This window comes from Thrips palmi, unplaced genomic scaffold (assembly GCF_012932325.1).
Source record: "Thrips palmi isolate BJ-2018 unplaced genomic scaffold, TpBJ-2018v1 HiC_scaffold_15, whole genome shotgun sequence".
NCBI classification, from domain to species: domain Eukaryota; kingdom Metazoa; phylum Arthropoda; class Insecta; order Thysanoptera; family Thripidae; genus Thrips; species Thrips palmi.
Window position 1 is genome coordinate 10,891,739 of NW_023144624.1, and position 22,219 is coordinate 10,913,957.

General features: G+C 56.8%; 2 protein-coding genes and 1 non-coding gene across 3 annotated transcripts in view; 1 reads left to right on the forward strand and 2 right to left on the reverse strand.

The window, feature by feature from the left end:
- The first annotated feature begins 213 nt into the window (after positions 1-213).
- Positions 214-4,039, forward strand: LOC117640941 (spermine oxidase). Its single transcript, XM_034377977.1, has 6 exons — positions 214-405; positions 582-751; positions 860-1,126; positions 1,205-2,151; positions 2,238-2,358; positions 2,475-4,039. The coding sequence occupies exons 1-6, from the start codon at positions 234-236 to the stop codon at positions 2,661-2,663; spliced, it is 1,866 nt and encodes a 621-aa protein (XP_034233868.1). The 5' UTR covers positions 214-233; the 3' UTR covers positions 2,664-4,039.
- Positions 4,040-4,314: 275 nt separating this feature from the next.
- Trnal-caa lies at positions 4,315-4,428 on the reverse strand. Its single transcript has 2 exons — positions 4,391-4,428; positions 4,315-4,360 (listed from the first exon to the last, which is right to left on the reverse strand). It is a non-coding gene; the product is annotated as a tRNA-Leu (tRNA).
- A 483-nt stretch (positions 4,429-4,911) lies between these two features.
- Positions 4,912-22,219, reverse strand: part of LOC117641218 (laminin subunit alpha-1) — a 69,043-nt gene continuing 51,735 nt past the window's right edge. Inside the window, exons 16-40 of the mRNA XM_034378369.1 lie at positions 14,618-14,724; positions 14,361-14,544; positions 14,102-14,241; positions 13,517-13,828; positions 13,254-13,427; positions 12,833-13,176; positions 12,576-12,710; positions 12,250-12,505; positions 11,528-12,181; positions 11,346-11,457; positions 10,942-11,258; positions 10,315-10,863; positions 9,889-10,237; positions 9,607-9,773; positions 9,361-9,531; positions 8,869-9,293; positions 8,471-8,785; positions 8,078-8,357; positions 7,861-8,001; positions 7,721-7,777; positions 7,288-7,634; positions 6,664-7,189; positions 6,384-6,533; positions 6,058-6,220; positions 4,912-5,975 (exon numbers count right to left, since the gene is read on the reverse strand). Coding sequence (XP_034234260.1) covers positions 5,467-5,975; positions 6,058-6,220; positions 6,384-6,533; positions 6,664-7,189; positions 7,288-7,634; positions 7,721-7,777; positions 7,861-8,001; positions 8,078-8,357; positions 8,471-8,785; positions 8,869-9,293; positions 9,361-9,531; positions 9,607-9,773; positions 9,889-10,237; positions 10,315-10,863; positions 10,942-11,258; positions 11,346-11,457; positions 11,528-12,181; positions 12,250-12,505; positions 12,576-12,710; positions 12,833-13,176; positions 13,254-13,427; positions 13,517-13,828; positions 14,102-14,241; positions 14,361-14,544; positions 14,618-14,724 — 6,884 coding nt within the window. The 3' untranslated portion in view covers positions 4,912-5,466. The remainder of the gene's footprint in view (positions 5,976-6,057; positions 6,221-6,383; positions 6,534-6,663; positions 7,190-7,287; positions 7,635-7,720; positions 7,778-7,860; positions 8,002-8,077; positions 8,358-8,470; positions 8,786-8,868; positions 9,294-9,360; positions 9,532-9,606; positions 9,774-9,888; positions 10,238-10,314; positions 10,864-10,941; positions 11,259-11,345; positions 11,458-11,527; positions 12,182-12,249; positions 12,506-12,575; positions 12,711-12,832; positions 13,177-13,253; positions 13,428-13,516; positions 13,829-14,101; positions 14,242-14,360; positions 14,545-14,617; positions 14,725-22,219) is intronic.

The following is a 22,219-nucleotide window of genomic DNA, read 5'->3' on the forward strand; positions in this document are numbered from 1 at the left end:
AGGACAGTCGCGCAAATCGGCAACAGAGATCCTCCTTGACTTCTTCACCTTCACACGAATGTATGGAAAAGTCTCAACTCAAGAGATAATTTAAAATTTATGTAGGTTTTTAAGGGTTTGGTAGTGTTCTATCGAAAACCCTCACACTCTGCATGATCTTACATTTTACAGGGAGGGAGAAGGGAGAGGCAGGGAGAGGGGGCAGCGGGCAGCGGGGGAAGCACGTATAAACAATGGCGTCGTCTGAACCTTCGGATGATCGAAAAAGAGTTAAAATCTTAATTATTGGTGCAGGGATGGCAGGATTATCAGCTGCTAACCATCTAGCCAAAAACGGGATGACCGATTTCCTCGTTTTGGAAGCTTCAAACAAGATCGGAGGCCGAATTTTCTCTGCACAGACAGGTACCAGAACTATAGCCCTTTTAACCTACCGGCCCACCGCTATTCATTCAATATTTTCGTCTATTGACCTCAATTATAATGATGTTGACTTCTGCAAGTATAACCACTAATGACAACTAGTCACGACATTCACAGTTTCGTCAAGTCTAACCAGAGGATATTTTTATGTGTTTTAGGAAAGCACAAACTAGAACTTGGTGCCAATTGGATCCATGGAGTTCTTGGCAACCCGCTGTATGAAATAGCTGTAGCCAATGGTCTAATCGACATTGTTCACGTACCAAAGCCTCATCGAGTAGTTGCAGCGACAGAGGATGGGAAACAAGTACCCTTCGGAGTACTGCAGGTTTGTCATTAAATAACCACAACTTGATTCATTTTGTTTTGATTCATTATTTTTCATTGAGAGTTACTAGCTTAGTTAGATATCTTAAATCACCCTTGGTCATTGCAGGAAATGTACCAGGCTTACATTTGTTTCCTTCGGAGATGTGAAGAGTATTTCTTATGCCAGTATCTGCCACCTGAAGGTATCAATAGTGTGGGCGAACACTTGGATTTGGAGATGGCATTGTTTTTAGAAAGAGTGAGTGATCCAGCTCAACGCCACCTTCGGTCCCTCATTTTTCGCTGCCTTTTGAAACGGGAGACGTGCATAGCAGGCTGCCATAGCATGTCTGATATTGACCTCATGCAACTGGGTAGCTATACAGAACTCCAGGTTTGTGCATTGCTTTATAAGTATTTGCTTGTAATTTTTATAAAATTTAGATCTTTAAAACATTTTTTATTGTTTCAGGGAGGAAACATAGCTTTACCCTCTGGTTACAGTAGCATATTAGAACCTGTCTCTAGATTGATACCACCTCAGAATGTTTTGAAAAAGCATCCTGTGGCAACAATTCGTTGGCGCTACAGTGAGGAGTTATTGGTTGGCAATTGTGTTACTAGCCCTGGAACAGACTCTGGAATAGATTTACATGGGTTAGGAGATGGTGGTAATGAATCTGATGACTCTGACGTAACAGTCACTGGAGATACTCCCCCTGACACATCTCCAAATTCGAGCAGGGAACCAAGTAGTGAAAAAGAGTGCATTAGTGTTGTTGAAAATTTAAAAGTAGAGGATCCTAATAATACCACAGCAGAAGGTGGAACCAATAAAGACAACGAATCATCCGAAGCACCAAAGACTGAAGGAGAAAGAGGGGCTGGTATTCAGGATCAGAGAAAATTTGAGGGCCTTCCTAGGAGACGAAAGAACAAAAAACGAAGATCCCACCAACCAAATGTAGAAGTAGTCTGTGAAAATGGACAGCAATTCTATGCTGATCATGTTATATGCTGTGTCCCATTGGGAGTGTTAAAAGCACAAGCCTCTCAGCTTTTTAGCCCATCTCTTCCTCAGTTCAAGCTGAAATCAATAGACAAACTTTTATTTGATACAGTGGATAAGATTTATCTTGAATATGATAGACCTTTCCTGAATCCCGAAATTTCAGAAGTTATGCTATTGTGGGACTCAGAAGAATGCTGCAATGATTCCAAAGATATGAAAAACAAGTGGTTCCGTAAAATATACTCATTTTCCAAACTGTCAGAAACTCTTTTACTAGCGTGGATCTCAGGAAAGGAAGCTGAATACATGGAAACGCTATCTCATGAAGAGGTTGCAGAGACCTGTACGATCATCCTCCGAAAGTTTTTGAATGATCCCTTTGTTCCACAGCCAAAGTCATGTATTTGGTAAGTTATTTTATAAAATAATTAATATTATTAAGGAAGGATTGTTGTTGGCATTAGTTTCTAACAGTCGCCCATTTTACCCTTAGTACAACTTGGGGCTCTCAGCCTTATACACGAGGAGCATACACAGCAATTGCTGTGGGAGCGTCTCAGGATGACATTGACAACGTGGCTCAGCCTCTTTATTCCAATGATCAGCAAGCAAAGGTAACATCATTTTGCCTTGACATCTTACACAATATTAATATTAACATGCTAACGGAGAATGATTTTTTTTTTTATTTAATTTATTTTAATATGATGATGCTATTTTTACTTTACAGCCTGTTGTTTTATTTGCTGGTGAGCACACCCACAGCAGCTTTTACTCAACTGTTCATGGAGCTTACCTAACTGGTAGAAGTGCTGCACAGATATTACTGGCACCAGACTCCCCTGAAGAACTGATTCTTGAAGTTGATGAAGATGCAAGTGATTTGAGCTCGTGGATTCAAGGAATTGCTCTCCAATGAGCTGCGTAGTTGTTTTTGCTCAGTAGTCAAAATGAAAACTGTGATGCGTTTTTGTGTGTTAGTGAAAGTCCTTAGCTAAACATTTCCAGTTTAGACTTGCAGTATTGTTCTGTGAATGACTCCTATAAGTCAAAGAGTGCACTCTGGTTATAATTTATTTTGTGTTGATTGGTTTTGTAGCATAATAGCAGCAGATTGTATGCAAAAGCCCAAATCATTGAACTGTCATTTTTTAAAGCTGAGTACTTTTGAAAGAAAAACATTCATATTTCGGTTTGAATGATGTACATTATGTTGACACATCACATGAGATATTTTATTTGTTAGTTTATTCAGATGTTTATTATTCTACTCATAAAAGACCCTTTGTTAACTATGTGATTATAGGAATATGATTTATTTTCTGTGTCAAGGGCAATAGTTTCAGGTGAGTTAACAGGTTGTTTAAAGTATGCAAGGTTTAAAGGTTCAAAGCCGCATTTAGTGAACATCAGTGCTTCCAAATTATTGGCAGGTTTTTGATACCTATTTTTCATGTTCATACAAACCTGATACTGGTGCTGAATATCTCACTCACCTTGCCTGCTTGTTATGATTGCTATTTGAAAAACAAGTTTAATGTTGTATAAAAAGCTGTGATCGTAGAGAATCTGTTATGATAGTTTATTAAATTTAACATTTTAGGAGTATTTTCATAAGCATGAAAGTGGCTTTTATGGAAATGGACAGCACATTTTTACACGTATTTATATTTCTGTATTTATTACTAGTGTCTCTCTCCTTTTTTTAAAACCCATTTTCATTTTCCTTTTTTTAATATTACCGGTATTTTTTTTCCATAAAGAATTTTGGACTCAAACTCAAATGTTGGTTTAGTTTGAATGTTTGGGCCCTGCTTAAAGGAGAAGACTCTTTTCTTCTCTTTTTACTTTCAATGAAAGCTGTCCATCTTTCATTGCCAATTTCATTACCCTCCCTGCTTTTCTTGTAAGAGCTTTTATAAGCAGAGAAATAAGACTGTCAACTTAGTAGTCTCCTTTCTTCATATTGTGATGAAAACTTTGCAGACATGTGTGGGTCAATAAATTTCAATCACATTTATGAGGCTGGTAAAACATGTCACAAAAAGGTTTGTGACTTTTAGTGCTTCAAATAATTACTGACGTGCATGCTATGCAGAATAAATTAAAGGAAAAATCTAGACAATATTTGCTGCATTTGTAGATTTGTTGCTATTCTTAATACACTGTACAATTTGGCACAATGGCATCCACACCACACATTTGGTTTTCTTTCTTTTCATTGCAGATAAGCTTTTACTTGAAGTTTTGTTTGTATGGCTGTTTCAATAAAGTGAGAAATCTTTCTAGTCATTTCCCCATGTTTTGTCTCTTCCGTTTTTCTCTATGTTTTTTGGATTTTAAAATGTTTTTTTCTTATTTTAACTAGTAAGCCTTATCCTGTAAAGATATTTTATGCTGCCAATAAATCTTACTCTCCATTTCCGGGTGCCCTTACTTTCTTTGTTTCCTTTTCCTTGTGTTGGGTTGAATACTGATGCCATATTTCACAATATGCTGATCAGAGGTCCTAAATTATCATTTAGGTCATCTACATACGCCACCGGTCATGTTCTACTGCATAAAATGTATGTCAGAAGTGGGATTTGAACCCACGCCCTCAGATGAGGACCAGAACACTCCACCCGCTGCGCGGGCAAGGATATCCTTGAGTCTGGCGCCTTAGACCGCTCGGCCATCCTGACATGCTGCGCAGAGGCGGGCTCGGCGCTGTACACACCGCGCCGCTCTGTACACGCCGCTTGCCTCCGAACAGCGTGCTTCGTCTGCGATCTCCGTCGACGCGGGCTCGTCTCTTTTGATAAAAACGGCACGCTGTAGTTTCTACAAACTTTAAAGAGATTCATTTGACCTTTTCCTGAAAGTTAAAGCACAGGAAACTTAGGGGAACTTAACCTCACCGAGAGCATCGGGCGAGCTCCTACCAACGTCTCGGATATTAAAAGAGAGGTTCAATCGCAATTTGCTTCTCAGTTTTGTGTTTCAGATTTAATAGTTGAGTGTTTCTATATTTTACACTATCTATTTTATTATTCAGAGACTGGGTAAAATTGGATAAAATGTCCACCCATCAAGACGTTGGAAATATGGCAAGGCTGGTAGTGTTGCGCGTAAGTGTAGAGTACAAACTATGGCGGGAAGTAGAGGGAACCGAACAAAATACAGAATTTTACTTGCTTACAAAAAGCACATTTGGCACATTGATTTATTTCATTGTTACTTTAAGGGTACATATGCATGAGCACATAGTACATGACACGATTTCATAGATTAATGACCATGAGACAAAGATGATGAAGGAACTTGTACTTATAATACACATGTAGTTTGGAATGCACTGATTTTTAAGAGAATTTTGTTCAAATAGACAAAGTATCATTGATATGAACTTGATATGAAGATTTATCATGAAATGAGACGAGCTCTTCCTTCTCACCTGTACACTAATCTGGCTTACAAAGATTTATGTACATTATAAATATAATTACATATAAACAATAAATAAGCTTATAATTTTTACAATCCAATATATACAGGGACTAATACATTCTACAATTAGTAACAGATTTTTAAATGACACCACCCTTAACTGTTTGGTCCCGTGACAAAGTCCACAGAAAAATAAACAAAATGCTCAGTCTGTGTCAAGTCCATTCGGTTGTATCATTTAGGAACATTCACATAAAGCTTCTTTGGCTAGCAAAACCAACAAAAACTCGCAATCAATTTTCCACAGGACATGATCCAAGTCCTATGTTATGAAGATCAGCCATCACAGTCCAGTCTCTACGCTCACCGCCAATCATAACTTTGCGGATGCAGCCTTTGAAGTTGTCTTTCACCCCTAAACCTTCACGGACAATACCTTCAGGAAGACCCCCAATGAACATAGGACTGTTGGTCCTAGTTTCTACGTAATGACCATCATCAGCTAATTGGTGCACTTGTTTCAAGTCGTCAACTTGCAACTGAAGCTCTCCACGCTTGTAGCTAGTCCGTATCCTGTGCCATCGGTTGTCACAAAGAGTCCACTGGGAAGGCAAGGCAAGATTAACTTCGAACCCACGTCGATCTCCAATGTCTCCCGCCAAAACCACTCTTCCATTATTTAGCTCCAGAGACATAGCTGGGTATCCTTTTTGCTCTGATATGCTCAGAAGGACTCCGGTCAGTTCTGAAGTTCTAAATTCAACCTCCACTTGGAGTAGATCTGCTACCACAAATTTATTTTCTATGGGAAAGAGGAAAAAAATAATTAACAGGATAAGAAAAGAACAAAATAAGCCATAAATTCAAACTAGAAGGTAACTTACTATATATGGCATAAGCATCACCCGCAAAATAGGAACCTAATTCTACATCAGAAAAGCATTGCCCAACTTGGTGGTGGGTGGCATCATCTCCCACCAGGTCCTTAGGAATCGAATTGACTGTCAGACTTCTCATACAACCTCGGAAATGCTCTAATCGCTGGACCTTCAAAGAAAAACAAGAAAAAAAAATTAAATTAAAAATCATACAAACAAAAACAAAGAATTTCAAATGAGTCGTCATCGTCACTGATAATAAGTCTGCAATACTTCATTAAGTTCATTAAGAAAGAAACGGAAAAATAGTGAATAAAAATGAGTACACTTACAAAATTATCAGGAGCTAAGAGACTATTGTCTGGCAAGCCTCCAAAGTATACAGAATTTCCTATGTTCATTTTCTTTGGACCTTTCCTCCTCTCTGATGGATCATTATCCACACTGAGGGTTAAAGTCCGCCCTTCTTTCTTCAATCTCACCTGCAGCAACAAAATAAATAGGATAAAAATGGTTTCTTTAGGCTTAATTAACTTTAATAAACACCATTACAAAATGAAAATTCAAGAAAGAGTTTTGAGCGTGCATTTTGTCCTGACCGTTCTCACTCACCGTGTGCCACACGCCGTCGTTGTATGTGTTGGGCAGTGACACTTCCAGCTTGTTGCGACCTTTGTAGATCACCTGGAGGATGCCGTCGAGTAGATAGGCGGCCAGGTACTGACGCTGCCTTCCGCCTCCTCCGCCCCCTCCTCCGCCGCTGCCCGGGACGAGGTACAGCATTCCGCTCGGGTAGAACGTCCTGAACTGCAGCTCCACGGCGAAGTCTCTCTGCAGGATGTTCCTCTGGCGCCGGAACGTGAAGAGGACGTGCGAGTCGGGCGCGTCGCCGAACTTGACGGCGCCCGACTCGAACGAGTAGCTCGACATCCGGCGGCAACCCGCGGGGTCTGCGGCCTGCAGCGGCGGCGCCTGCGCCCGCGGCGTGGAGGCCGGAGGGGACGACGGTGAGGATGACGATGACGGCGCGATGGGGGAAGTGTTGACGGGCGGCTCGAGGAGGGCGATGGCACCCATCGGGACGAGGCGGCCGATGGCAGCGTTGTCGAACGACACGGGTCGGCCCATGGACAGCAACCTGCACAAGGGAAGTGCCAGAGTAGCAACAAGCGGCACCAACGGACCGACACAGCGTACCACAGTGCGGCAGCCCGAGGCGCAGCTTGCGCAGCTTACTCGTCATTGAAGATGGCGTCCTTGATGGTGCCGATGAGCGGCATGCTGGTGGCCAGCATGTCCGACACGTTGAGCGTGGCCGGCACGCCGCCGAAGTACAGGCCACCCTGGTCGCCGGGCGCCCTCACGGCGGCGGGGCCCTCCGGGAGGCTCGCCGTTGACTGCAGGACGTCGTCGACGCGGAGCTCGAGGCGACGGCCCGTCTTGGTGACGGCCACGGAGTGCAGCAGGCCGTCGTTGAGAGGGCCCGCGCCCGGCGCCGATTGCAGCACCACGGTGCCGCGACCCGCGTCCACGCGCACGTCCAGCCGCCCGTTCCACAAGGCGCTCGAGTAGTAACTGTTGTCCTGCAAAGCCACATGCACACCCTGCTTGAGGACACGTCGCATCACGGAAAAGTCAATCCGTCGCCTGATGAATAGTGCGTACTCACCCCACTCTCAATGAAGTTGGTGTTCTCTTCCTCGACCTCGCTGCTGATAGGGCCTCCCTGCGAACAGAAGACGACCACGTCCCGTTTACAGAAGACAAGCACGCTTCGCCTCCTTGCTGCCACTGGCGGACGGTACTTACCGGACGCTGGAACGTCGACACCATGAGCATGGTGTCCGGCTGCAGAGTGCTGAACGCGAAGCCGAATGACGATTTCTTCCTCAGTGAATGCGAGGCTAGCTCCAGGTAACCGTTGCCTCCAAAGCTCGCTACCCTCACCGGCTGCAAGACACGGGGGAATGTTAGAGAAATTAAGTCTTGCTCCCGGGAAAGCCCTTGGCAGCCCTTGGTGCATTACCTTGTCAGTGCAGGAGGGCTCGACGCCGTAGAACTGCCCCCGCAGCGGGTTGTAGCCCTCCTGAGCCGCCTGCACCATGGACATGCACCCCAGGAAGGACACGAGCGCTTCCGGGGGCCCCACGGTCCTGAAGCCCGGAGGCACACCGCCGATGTAGTACAGGGCGCTGGCCAGGTCGGGGAGGCTGTCTGCCTTGAGGGGCGTCGCCGGGGAGCCGTGGCGCACCTCGCCGTCCACCTTGAGGAGGCCCTTCTCGAGGTTGAGCTTGCGGTCGAAGTACCTGCGGACAGACGGGCGGAGTCACGGTTAAAATGCCGCTCTAACAGAGAGACGCGTGACAAGACCAAGACAAGGCAGCTCATTCGTTGCCCGCTCGGCCGTGCAGTGGCGTACCTGCTGGCCTCCACGCTCGTCCAGTTGCCCGAGTTGTACCGCGCCGCCGTCGTGATCTCCAGGTGCTTGTCCTCGTGGCCGCCGTAGCCGATACGGAAGCGCACCTTGCCGCGGTGCAGCGACAGGGACACGTAGCGGCCCAGCGGGTCGTCCTCCTTGACGGCCAGGAACAGCAGCGCGTCCTCGTCGAAGGACCGGAAGTTGAGCGACACGCTGAAGAAGTACTTGTTGTAGGGGCTGGAGCTTGAGTGGCGGAGCTCGGAGTAGCCGTCGCCGCGGAAGTGGTAGGCCTGGTCGTCCTGCTGCTGCTCCACTCTGCGGCGGGAGAGAGTCGTCGGTGTGTTAGTGTGGGCAGAGCGGCAAGGCGCGAGGCGCAAGGCTCTGCCGGGAATACTCACCCCTGCTTGCAAGCGCCGCAGCCCGCTGTGGAGGTCCTGAAGTTCCACAACCCGATGGGCCTGCCGTCCAGCTGGAGCGAGTGCAAGCAACCGCCCAGCCCCACGGCCGCCGCGTGGGCCTCGTCCTCCGTGCTGCCGCCCACCCAGGCCACGCTGCCGGTGTCCAGGCGGCCGAAGCCCGGCGCCGTCGCGTTGAACACCACCTTGGGGGGCGGGGCACCGTCCGGCCGCACCGCCTCCACCACCATGAGGTGGCCGATGTTGCCCGTGCGCTCCGCCTCCACGCGGTACCACAGCACGTCGTCCGGGTTGAGGCCCGGGCGCGCCACCAGCGTCGTCGGCGCCGTCACGGACCCCGGGCCGCCACCGACGTCCCACGACAGCCGCACGCGCCGCTCCACCATGTCCAGCGCGATGAAGTCGCCCTGCGCGAGACCAAGAGTTAGACGCTGGACTCGCACCGGCGAGAGGCGGGGGTCTGGGACGGCTTACCGTGGCGGTGCTGGGCAGGTAGAAGATGGGCGCGGACCTGGCGCGGCCGGATATCGAGTAGAACAGACTGATGGACGTGGTCGTCGTGGGCCCCGGCTCAGGCAGCGCGTACGACCGGGAGCATCCGGGGTCCTTGGCGGAGTCCTTGGTGCTCTTCAGCGGCAGGCGGATCTGGAAAGAGGAATGGTGCGTGCAACGGACCGTCGAAAGAGTCAAGCGACGAGAGGAACAGCAAGTGGTACTCACGCCGTCCGCGACGTGCCTGGCGCGAGCAATCTTGTCCTTGAGGGCCTGCAGCTGCTCGGCGAAGGTGTCGTTCCAGCGCTGGAAGTTGTGCTGCTGCTCCGCCGACGCCTCCGCAAGCGTCTGGAGCGTCTCCTTGGAGCGAACCAGCAGCGTGTGGGACTCCTTCACTGCAACACCACGAAGCCGAGGTTTAAGGGGGCGAGCGCCGGGAGCGCAGGCAACCACGAGGCAGCCATGCACGGCGGGCTGGCCTACCCAACCCTCGCAGGGGTTCGCACTCACGCTGCCTCTCCGTGGCGGCGAGGCCCTGCTGGCCCTGCTGGCCGGCCGCGTCGCCGTCCAGAGACAGCCCGCCCATGGTGGGCCTGAGCACGGCCGTCACGTTGTGCAGCACGTTGGCGGCGAGCGTGCGCTGCTGCGCCGCCAAGCGCTGCTCGTCCAGCATGTCGTCCAGCACGCGCTGGGCCTCGCCGCGCTCCAGCAGCAGCTGCCCCTCCAGCTGCTGCAGCTGCTGCAGCGGCTTGTGGTTGTCGTTGTTGCGGCGCCCGGCCAGGATGATGGTCTCGCGGAGGGTGGCCACCACGCTCTCGTGCTCCTCCAGGTTCTGCCGGAGTCTGCTCACCCGCCGCGCCTGCAAGGCAAGGGGCACCGTGAGGACCGGTAAAGTACACTCCGTGGGCAACGCGGGGCCACGAATGGACCACGAACCTGCTCGTTGGCCGAGCCCTCCAGCCGCTGCGAGTCCTGGAAGGCGAGGCTGCTCTGGTCGAGCAGCGAGTCGAGGTGCTTGGGGTAGGCCTTGCGGTGCGCCGAGTCCGCGGCCTCGCTCGCGTTGCTGGCCGCGGCCCACGCCTCGCGCAGCGCGTCGGCGATGTTGCGGTACGCGGCGCTGGCCTGCAGGGCGAGCTCGGCGTCGCGCTTGGTGCCGGAGAAGAGGCGCTCGTACATGTCGGCCGTGTGCTGCAGCATGTTGGCGCGGTCCCGGGCGATGATGAAGTACGTGGTGAGGTCGGGCCGGCTCTCGGAGCGCACGCGCTGCTCTAGGGTGGCCGTCTGGTTGGACAGGCGGGCCTGCTGGCGGCGCACACCCTCCAGGTTCACCTGCGTCGCGCTCACCGCCGCGTCCGCGCTGTTGAGCGCCTCGGCGTTGGCCGTCACCATGGCGGACAAAGAGACCTCCTCGGCCGACAGCCACGCCGCCCGCGCCACCAGCTCCTTCATCTTCCGCCTGTTCTTGTTGGTGTAGCGCTGATCCACCTGCCGGGACAGAAACACAGGGCGTGACTCACGTGACGGCCGCGCAGCCCTACTCAACAGGAAGGAATAGCCACTCACCTGGCTGGCGTTGCTGTTGCTGAGGCTCAAGGTCTCGTTGAGGTCGCGCAGCCCCTCCTGCAGCTGCTGCACCCGGTTGCGTACGTTGGCAAGGCGCTGCACATCGCCGAAGTCCAGAAGCTTGACCAGCTCGTCGTGGATCTCGTCGCACTTGCGGAAGTTGTTGTACGTGTGCGTCGCGCGCGGCTCCAGGAAGGCCATGGCTGCCACGATCGAGTCCAGCACGTACTGCGCGTCGGCCAGCGCGCTGCCCTGCTGTCCTGACGGCAGGTGCGGCGACGGGCCGGCCGCGTACGTCCTGAGGCTGGCCACCGTGTCTGCAAGCAAGCGAAGCAAACCCAGGGGTAAGTTAGGCTGCGCGTTGGAGCAGGGCCGGGGTGCCTGGAGGCCACACGGCCACGCACCTTGGATCTGCTTCCTGGTCTTCTCGATCTCATCGAACACGCCGTCCACGCCCTGCCGCAGCTGCGAAGCCACGCCGCTCATCTCCACGCTGGCGTGCTCTACTTTCTTGGCCTGCAACCGAAAACCGTCGTGTTCAGTGCCCCATGGCGCACCGAACTTGAAGCCGCACGCTGGCGCTCACCTCTTTGAGAGCCTGGTTGGCGGGCTTCCGCATCGTGGCCGGCATGGACACGGGGATGTCGTTGGCCTGCTCCGCGACCTGGCGCCACGCGTCGAGGCGGGCGCGGGCGTGCTTGGCCTGGCCGTGGATGCCGTCCAGCACGGCCCAGGGCGCCTCGAGCGCGCCGCCCGTCGCCTTGCCCGCGCCCAGCTCCAGGTCGAAAGCCAGGTCCTCGATGCCGCGGAGCAGGTCACCCGTGCACGCGTCGTCGCAGGTGGTGCACAGCCCGCGCGCCGTCAGCACCTGCCGCGCAGGGCATCGGCTGCAGCGCAGCCCCGACACCCCCGGCAGGCACGTGCACTGACCCTTGTCGTCGCAGGTGTCGGCCGCGCTGCCCAGCGGGTCGCACAGGCAGGGCTGGCAGGAGCCGCCCGGCCGGAGGGGCTGTCCGAACCACCCCGGCGCGCAGTGCTCGCACTTGGCGCCCTCGTAGCCCTCCCTGCAGTGGCACACGGCCGGGCCCGCGGCCCCGGCGCCCACCTCGCACGACGTCGCGAAGTTGCGGCGCTCCGACGGGCAGGGGCACGCGCGGCAGCCGTGGGGCGCGTCGGGGTGGCCGTAGTGGCCCTCGGCGCAGCGGTCACACGCCGGGCCTCCCGTGTTGGCGGAGCAGTTCTGCGCAAGGGCAAGAGGGTCAGGACGCGCACACACAGACAACCAGGCGCACGCACAAACACACTCACCTTGCAGTGGCCCGACTCCACGTCGCACACCTCGGAGCGGCCGTTGCACTGGCAGGGCCTCGCCTCGCCGATCATCTGGATGACGATGGTGGAGTGCACGGCCGTCTTGTCGTGCCAGCGGAAGAAGCCGATGCTGGGGTCCTGGCACGAGGAGGCGCTGTACTGCCTCGGACACTCGCACAGCTCCACGCCGACGGCCGGGGGTCCGCGGAGGCCGAGCACAGCCTGCGCCGTGTCCAGGGAGATGCCGCGCAGCCTGCAAGCACACGTCGTCCTGAGGACACCGAAGGCGGCAACGACTACGACAGACGCCTCCCGGCACTTACACGGCCTTGGTGAAGTCGATGGCGTCGGTGGCGCGGATGAGGACGTGCTGCACGTTCTGCAGGGCCAGCATGAGCAGCTCGCGCGTCACCTTGCTCGTCGCGTTGTTTTTGGCGCGCCACAGAGAGTGATGGAGGCTGTATGGGACAGAAAAGAAAAGATCATTAAAAACTACGTCCTCTTTTCGTCCGACCTGCCGAAAAAGAGGACAAAAAGAGGTCGCTCCGGCCATGCGTTGCCCTCCCTCCCTCCCACTGACCGGACTTCGTAGTGGCCGTCGGTGCTGGAGTGCGACGGGAAGTGCTCGAGCACGATGCGGTTGTTGCCCTGCAGCTGGATGAGCGGGTACGAGTCCAGCACCTCGGGCGGGAACAGGGTGGAGCCGCCCTCCGTCTCCACCGTGAAGCGCAAGAAGCCGCCGAACGAGAGCACCCTGTCACCCAGGAACTGCCTGGGGAGCTGCCAGTAGATGGGCGTGTCGAACAGGTAGTTGACGCCCATCTCCACGTCGCCCGCGTCGCCGGGGATGATCCGGAGGTTGTTGCTCACGTCCAGGCGGTCCGGCGTCGTGTTGAGGCTCTTGTCGGCGCCGGGCAGCGCCAGCTGCGAACAACGGGGAGCTCTGTCATGGCCTTGAACTCCCGCGGCTATACTCTGCACTGGAATCACATGCTCCTCACGTTGATGTAGCAGATCTCCTTGGTGTTGACGGGGAAGAGCTGCGCGCCGGGCCGGAACTGGGGGTTGGTGGACTCGTACTGCACGGAGAGGGTGCGCGGCCGGAACTGGGTGACGCGGCCCCACGTCAGCCCTTTCTCCGAGCACAGCGACGACCGCCCGAAGCAGAAGCAGGCCTGGGGCGAGAAAAACAATAAAACGAGTTCAAGGAGTCGCAGACGCGAGCGCTCTGCTTTAAAAATGCAAGGCCCACTGGGCAACCCACCTGGCAGCCGTCGTGGTCCTCGGCGCGCAGGCCGAAGGTGCCGGGCTTGCAGACGTCGCAGCGCGCGCCCCCCGCGTTGCCCTTGCAGCTGCACTGGCCCTGCGCGTCGCAGCTGCATCGGCCCTCGGCGTCGCAGGTGGCGGGGTCGGCGCCGCGCGCGTCGCAGCGGCAGGCGCGGCAGTTGGGGTAGCCGTAGAAGCCGTGGGCGCAGGCGTCGCAGCGCGGACCCGCGAAGCCGCGCCGGCAGGAGCACTGCCCCGTGCCCGCGTCGCACTGCGACAAGTACGAGCCGGCCGGGTCGCACGCGCACGGCTGCAACGACGGCGTGTTCAGCAGGAGGACATTGACAACGAGCAAAAGGCCACGAACAACCCACAGCGGGACCGGTGGAGGCGGCAAAAATCCCGGAGTCGCTAGATACTACTCGAACCGAAAGTGTGACCCCACCAACGGATTCCTCATTCAGAGAGCAGTCCATTGGTGGAGTCACACGTCCCATTTAGCGACGCTGGAGCTCAAAACATTTTGACCGCCTCCACCGGTCCTCTGGCCCACTGTGCAACCTGGAGCCAGGTGGAGCCTCACCTTGCAGCCGCGGCCCGTGCGGAAGCCCCACGAGTCCATCTCGCACACCTCGCACTCCTCGCCGAACGTGAGCGGCGGGCACACGCAGTGGCCGGTGTCTGGGTCGCAGACGTGTCCCGGCCGGTCGCAGGGGTCGCACTCTGCAAAGGGAACGCCGACAAGGCGTTACTGGTGGACAAGTCACCCGACTGATGCAGCTGCAGTCGCCGTCGCTCCGTCCCTCTCTCTCCCACCCGAGAGGGACGGAGCGCTCCCTTACCTCTGCAGCCGTCCGGGGAGAAGCCGACGTAGCCGGGGAGGCACGAGTCGCAGGCGCGGCCGCCGATGCCCGGCTTGCAGGGGCACTGGCCGGTGGCCGCGTGGCAGGACTCGTTGTAGGCGCCCAGCGTGTCGCACAGGCACGGCGCGCAGCCCTCGCCCGCCTCCAGCCCCCAGAAGCCGTGCTGCAAAGGAACGACAACGTTAGAGGGAGGTATGCTCCGCGGATTGAGACTCGGAACCCCGGGCTCCACCAACCTTGCAGGCATCACAGGTCCTTCCCACCACGTTGGCCCGGCACTCGCAGCGCCCCGTCACGATGTCGCACGCCGCGTGCTGGGAGCCGGCAGGGTGGCAGCCGCAGCCTGGAGAGCAGAAACAACGCAATCAAGAAGAGGAAAACAGAAACAAAATGGAGAGTCGTCGGCTCCACGAGCAGCCCAAACCAGGGTGAGCAAATTGCCTCATTATCGCCAAACGCGCGTGGCGGTCGCAAGACTCGCAAGATCAAGCCGTCACATTCACGTTCACATTCACTCTGCCGGTGCAGGCCGCCAATACGTAAACTACCGCCTGGCCCTGTAATTTGCCGCCGTGCCGTCCGGCGGCTACACTGTAGACTCATTCCGAGAGTAGTATGTCTCTCCCGCACCTACATGGGACGCTCCATGAGTGCGAGAGAGACAGAGCGACAAAAACGACTCTCGGAATCAGTCTTCAGCAGCCTCATTCCAGACAGTGGATCGTCGCTCTGTCGTCCTCGCACCATTCCAGACCGCCCCTCGAGTGCGAGAGGGACGGAACGACGAGAGCACCGTCCGGAATCAGCCTATGCGCTGTCAAATAAAGTGGCCGGGCCGTCGCACGAGCCGCTCGGAGAAGCACCGGATTATTTGCAGGCAGTCCATAAAGAGCGGCTTGGGCAGTTGTCACAATGCCTGGCGCTGCCCATAAGCAGCCACAAATCGCAGGACCACCGCGAGGCAGCCATTAACGCGCCCGTGGGGCTTACCACGCGGCTTACTGCTTTCCTCCGAAACGAGACGGACAGGACAGCCGAGCGATCCGTCGCTCTGTCTCTCTCGCACCCTTTCGGAGAGCCCCATGAGTGCGACAGAGACAGCGACTCTTCTGCATCGCTCGCGGCAGGCGGCCGGCCGGCTGGGCATGAATGGGACTGGGATGAATGGGACGCGCGCTATCGGTCGGCCGAGGCCGCGGACAGAGACAGCGCTATCGGGCAGAAAGGGAGGCAGCGCCGGCTCTGCCGATATCGCGATATCGCGACGCGTTTCCGGTATTTTAGCAACCGGGCGAGAGCAGCGAAGCGCCGGCCGCCGCCTTATCGGCCGCGGGGGTCAAGACGTCAAGGTGTCTGTGTGTCGCTGGCACGCTGTGTGGGAACGACGCAGCACGCAAGCATACGCCCGTCGGCAGCCCGGCGAAAAAGGAAGCGGTTTGGCGCGGCGCTGCTGGGCGCTCCAAGGCGCCTGCGGAACGCGGGGTAGGCAGCCCTGCAAGACAGGCGGGCCGCCGTGCTGCCTACCCCGAGGTTCGCAGGCGTTCGCGCCACACCGTCGGCGCCGCCGCACGGAGTGCACGTGTGTTGGGCGTGCGTGTGAGTGTGCCGGTGTGGGCGACGATGAAGCGCGATGCCAAGGTTGGCCGGCGGACTTGGCGGGGTCCTCCTCCCCCCTCCCTCCCCCTTCCCCGTCTGCGAGGAGTGGGCGGCGTCGTACTGCAACGCGGCGGCGCGTGTGCGTGCAGCGGCAATAAAAGAGACACGCACGTTTTAAAAAGGCGAATCTTACAATTGGCCCGTAGCCTGTAAAATAAATAAATCAAAAGCGGGAGAATTTATCTCGCGAGAACAGCTTTGGGGGGGGGGGGGGCTCTTCTTGGCGAGAATAACGACGACACCACGTTATTACAGTTCGGCCAGGAATGCCTGAAAGCCTGCAACCAAGGCACGCGTCGCCTGCCCGGCGCGTCCCCTCACACGGAAAATAAAAAAATAAAAAATAAACCATCCACGGCATGCATCCGGCTGACGCATACGCACGAAGGGCCTCAAAGTCTCATTAAAATATTCGAACTACGCGCGATGGACAGGGACTCCTGTCTTTCATCGACAGCTGGCTAGCGCAGTAAAAAAAGAAGAGGTAATAAAAACATCAAAAAAACAAGATTGCGATGCCGGTACTCGAACCCACGCCCCGGTGCGGCCGCGCGAGGGAAGCCCCGCGCTCCCATTCGAGCGACTGTGAGACAAAGAAGGCCATCAAGGACATCAAAGACGGCTCCTTTTAATTGAAGCGGCTGTGAGGCTGCGGCTTGCACCGCGCCCCGCCAGCCCCGCCAGCCCCGCCCCTCGCGGGTAATTGAAGCTGTTAACTTGTATTAGGTGGCCGTGTGGCCTGGCGGGCCGCGGTCGGTTCGACAGTGCGTGTCAACAACGACTACACCACAAAGTAAGGCGGGTCACGGGGTGGCGTCGCGCAGCGCTGCGTTGAGCGGGCCCTGCCCTTTGTTGTGGGCCTGGGCCTCGGCCTGGGCCGGCCACCCACCTGCAAGCAGGGCCCGCAGGCCGAACAAGCGTGCCCTCGCTCTCCCTCTCTCGCACCCCTCGCACGCCCCGTGGGTGCGACAGAGACAGAGCGACGAAGCGTCGATTCTTCTTCGGAGCCCGCGTCTGGCGCGGCGTTGCGTCACGGGCAGGGCGTCGAGGAGGTCGTCCTGGAGGGCCAGGGCCTCGGCCAGGGCCTCGGCCAGGCTCTGCAGGGCGACGAGGCCTCGGCCGAGGCCCTGGCAGTGCACTGCAGGCAGACTGATTCCGAGAGACGTTTTCGTCGCTCTGTCTCTCTCGCACCTGTGCGGGACGCCCCATGAGTGCGAGAGAGACAGAGCGACTCGGAATGAGTCTGCTGGCCGTGCGCGGCGTGCGTGTGTGTCACGTGTCGCGCGGAGGTGCGATAACGGGTCGACAATGGCGTGCGCGGCGTGCACGGCGTGCCTCGTAAATCATAACCCCCGCGACGCCTCGCGACGCTCGCCCCAAATTAAGCCCGGGTAGGGCAAAGGCTCGCGCCGAGGCTCGCGCCAAAGACGGGCACGGCACCGCTTTTGCTTTTGTTTTGTTGCGAAACGAGAACGGAAAAGAAATGAAAGGGCGGTCATGAGTTTAGTAATGATTTTCAGCACGTTACGCGGCTCGGACCCGACCGTTAGGTCCAAATTTTGCCTTGCCAGTGAGGCCTTTGTTGTTTTTTCATGGACACAATTTTGAATCCCCGACATGAAAAGATTAATATCGAATAGGGATCTCCGGCTTTCTCTGGCCTGGCCTTTCAAGGTCGACGTCGATGGCTCACTCTCGGCCGCACGGGCCCAGCAGGCTGATACCGAGCAGCGCTCTGTCTCTCTCGCACCCCTCCGGTGCACTGCGAGTGCGAGAGGGACAGCGCGACGGCACTGCTGTTCGGAATCAGACCGCAGCCAGCCGACATGATAGCGCGACAAGCGCGGCCCCACTGTGAATGTGGTCGTCGTTTTGTGGCAGTGTCAGTGTCAAGGCTGATTTTCCTCACAAGAATGTCATCAAAACAGTGGCCAATGGTTTGCTCTGCATTGGTGGGGTCACACGCTTGGTAGGGTCAGGGCGGGGAAGAACTGGACAGGGGAAGAACTGGACACCCCATATTTTACTTCAAATACCGTAGGCACAGGAATAACAACTATCAAAAGTTGTTCCGTGGTATCAGCGGTTCATTACACGACAGTTGTCAGGCCAGTACTTACGGCATTTGAAGTAAAATGTGGGGTGTCCAGTTCTTCCCCTGTCCAGTTTTTCCCCGCCCTGACCCTACGAGTCCTTGATTAGCGACTCCGGAGCTCAAAATGTGTCTAGAGTTTTGGCCGCCGGGGCCGGTCTTCTGGTCCACTGTGCGCTGGCGCGATGCGATGACACATTCGCGCCCCGGTCCGCGGTCCGCGTCGGGCAGGCCGGGCAGACCGCGCAGGCAGGCCGCCTCGGCGCGCATGACTCAGGCCGGCCGACAGCCAATCAGATGGCCGGACTCATTTCCATATTTCCTCGGCCGGCGCTGATTGGTCGATAGCGTCACGCTGGGCTGCCTGCCCGTCTCCCTCGCACTCGTGGGGTGCACTGTAGGGCCGCGAGAGAGACGGGGCGAAGAGGCACGATCGCAAGCTGGACGGAAACCGGAGACGCGGAGCGGACGCGCGCTTCCGCGAGCTGCGAAGTGCGTGCGAGCATGGCCCGCAGCACGGCGGCCGAAGCCGCGCCTTCAAAGAGGACTCGAACCGATCGTGTGACCCCACCAATGGATTCATCGTTCGTAGCGCAATCCATTGGTGGGGTCACACGTTCTGTTCGAGTCCCATTTAACGACTGAGGAGCTCAAAATGCGTCTAGAATTTTTGCCGGCTCCACCGGTCCTCTGGCCCACTGTGCAGTGCGCCAGGCCACACCTGCCGGGCGCCGCGCCGCGCCGGCCCGACCGCTTCGATGATTAACATGTTGGTTTTGGCAGCCAGCAATAATTGCCAGGCCGACTTCGTTAAACTTCGTTACCGCCGGCCGCTGTTCGGAGGCGGACCTGCCGGGCCTGCCGGGCCTCGCGGCAGCACGGCGCACGGCCAGGCCGGCCCGGCCAGCGGCAGCAGCGAGCCAGCTTCCGAAAATTGGACGTATACTCTGCCAGCGGCCTAGCGATCCCAAACACGAAACACGCGCGCGCAGTTCCACCGAAAGGTTCCCATTCCACCTTCCCTCCAGTGCAGGGCCGAAAGCCACCGGGGCCCTCCCGCCCGCTGGCGCAGGAAAACAAATGCGCGCTGCGTTTTCGCTCGGCGGACAGGATGGGCGTGGCGGCAAGGTCCTGCCACCGCCGCCACCCACGCGCCGGGAACCGCGGCCGCGACGCGCCATTCATAAACGCGAAACGCAACAAGTAGCAGCCAGGCACGCCGTGGCGTGGCGTCAGGCGCAGCGGGGCCATTTTTACTCCGTCGCGGACGTGGTCGATTTGTCAGTCGCCGATGCCTCCTCCGGAAGGCAAAGAAGCGAACATACACTCGACTCAAAAGAAACAGAAACGATGACCAACGATAAACAACGAGTGCGATTTCATAGTCGCCGTCGAACGCAGCGCTGACGCGCGCGCACTTGGGTGGCGGCCGGATCACGGGGTACGACTGTTCGACAGAAGTAGGTCGCCGTAGTGACTCCGCGTGCAAGGGGCCGCGTCGCCGGAGGTGCCGCGCGAGTGACGCGACGGCCGACGGCCCGGGGGACCCGCTTGCCGCGTGCCGCGTGCGTGGGGAGAGGAGCCCCCGTGGGCGGGCCACGTGCGAGAGGGTCGCGTCCGAAAGGACAAGGACGGACCGCCAGCAGACTGAGAGTCGTTGTCGTCGCTCTGCCTCCCTCGCACCTATACGGGACGCCCGTGAGTGCGAGAGTGACAGAACGACGAAAAGACTCCTCGGAATCCGTCTGCAGGACGGACCGCCAGCACGGCGGCGAAGTGGCTTTAGCGCGGACCTCTGACCCGGATCGCACCGGGCCGCGACCCGGCACACCCGGCCATATACCCTCTGTCAACTGGAATGCCTCTTGTCACCATAACAGATTCGCAGAGTGTGCTTGTGAGCTTGGGAGAGTGCGATAGAGAGAGCCGACTGCCGGCCTCCGCGGCGCGGCCGGGAAGGGCCCTGCGTTCAAGTCCCCGCGCGGCAGGAGCTTGCAGTGACAGTCGTCGAAGGGTGCAAGGACTTGTTTTGGAAGTGGCGCTTTCAAAATAGGGCAGACAGACGCGTTTGAGGGCTTGAGGCCGTGGCCTGCCTGTCCGGGCGGCCTCTTGCCGCCGGCCAGTCCGCGAGGCGTGAAGGCAACTGGGCGCGACATTCAAGACATTCAACCTGCCGCGGCACCGCGCGGCCAGGCTGCAGCGCTGCAGACGCGGAGAAAAAGAAATGCCGCCGAGCCAGTTTACGAACCAAGTCGCACTTACAGCGAGCCAGCGAGCTTGCAGGGCCTGTGGCTGAGGCTGCCGGTGGCTGCCTGCGGACGCCCTTCCAAATACAGGCCCTCACGTAGCGCCGCAGCCGCAGCGCCAATATGGCGGCCAGTACTACGTGTCCAGCGCGGGGCGGGGCGGGGCGGGGCGGGGGCCGGTACAGTTCCATTTCCTCTAAAACCCCTGACCGCTCGAAAAAGGAGGAAATCAAAAAGTGAAGCGCTTGCCGCCTTGCCGCGCTGCGGGATGCGAACGACTCACACCAAGTGACGCCCTCTGTCTCTCCCGCCCGCGGCACAGTGCATGGGCCAGGGAACCGGTGGAGGCGGCCAAAACTCTAGACGCGTTTCGAGGTCTAGAGTCGCTAAACAGGGCTCGAACTGAACGAATGACCCAACCATTGGATTGCTCGTTCGGAGAGCAATCCATTGGTGGGGTCACGCGTTCGATTCGAGTCCCTTCAGCGACTCTGCAGCTCAAAACGCGTCCGGGACTGCGACTCCCTCCACCGGTCTGGCGCACTGAGCTGCGTCTGCGCCACTGCGGCGGCGGTTGCGAGGCGGACTGTACCGCAGCCTTCCCTGCGGCCGTGCCCCTCATCACCGTTTATTCGACGGGCGCTTTACGGTGGTGCGATACGTGTGCCGACAGAAGGGCGCGCCATTGTCGTTGTCATGAACTGTCATTTGTCGCCGTGATACCCATCTCCACCGGCGGGAACAAAATTCATTCAGCCCGACGCGGCAACAGTGTAGCGACTCGTTGCAACGCATGACAAACAGTGTGTGGGCCTGCCTAGGCCTGCCAAGGCCTGCCACGCCGCTCCGCTGCTCCGGCGCCGCAGCCTCCTTATCGTAGGTTAAGGTCCCAGGCTCACGGGCGGCGCGGCGGCGCGGCGCACCGACCGCAGTCGTAAGAAACGCTCGCGTCGTTAAAGTTTGCGTAGTTTGTTCCGCACGGCGGTGATTTAGACCGGACTCGGGCCATCAATAACTGTAATTGTCGGCGTGTCACGCATCGCTGCCCCGCCACCCCGCCTCGAGGGTAGGCAGGCCCGCGACGCAAGCCAGGAGCAAAGACGCACCGGGACGGAGCGCACGGTGGATTGGCCAGAAGATCAGCGCAGGCGGCCAAAACTCTAGAGTGTTATGAGCTCGAGAGTCGGTAAACAGGACTCGAACCGAACGTGTGACCCCACCAATGGATTCCTCGTTCGGAGAGCAATCCATTGGTGGGGTCACACGTTGGTTTCAAGTCCCATTTAGCGACTCGGAGCTCGAAAGGCGTCTAGAGTTTTGGCCGCCTCCAGCGGCCTTCTGGCCCACTGTGGAACGGGGACGTCGTCGTGCTTGGCGCAAGGCGGCCCCCATTCGCGGGGTAGCGCCACGGGCACAGCGAGGTCCGGGGCGACACACCGTAATCCGAGAAGGTGGCGCGCGGACACACACAGACACTGAAGAGCTTCGCGTGCCGAGGGGGTTTTCGCAAAAGCCGGTTTTCGTTCGCGTTTGAGCCGTTTTCCTTCTTTTGTCTCTTTCTAAGGAGCTGATCTGATAAAAAAAAAATAATCCTGGGGGAAAGAGTAAAATTAATGGCGCGCAAAAACTGCAGATGGTCGTGCGTTTTCATTTAAAACCCACAGCCGTTGCCCCGGAGTGTTTGTTTAGTGCGCGTGTTGGACTACCTACTGTGCGTGCGTCTCTGTGCGTGTGCATGTGTGAGTGCGAGCGCATGCGTGTGTGTGTGTGTGTGTGTGTGTGTGTGTGTGTGTGTGTGTGTGCGTGGGGGCCGTACCCTCATCAGCCTTTCCTCACCCATATCC

Excerpts from the sequence above, each read along its gene's own strand:
- LOC117640941 (XM_034377977.1), top strand. The coding sequence starts at position 234 with ATGGCGTCGTCTGAACCTTCGGATGATCGAAAAAGAGTTAAAATCTTA. Across the intron at positions 752-859 it reads TACCCTTCGGAGTACTGCAG|GAAATGTACCAGGCTTACAT; the intron begins GTTTGTCATTAA and ends TGGTCATTGCAG. Across the intron at positions 1,127-1,204 it reads GTAGCTATACAGAACTCCAG|GGAGGAAACATAGCTTTACC; the intron begins GTTTGTGCATTG and ends TTATTGTTTCAG.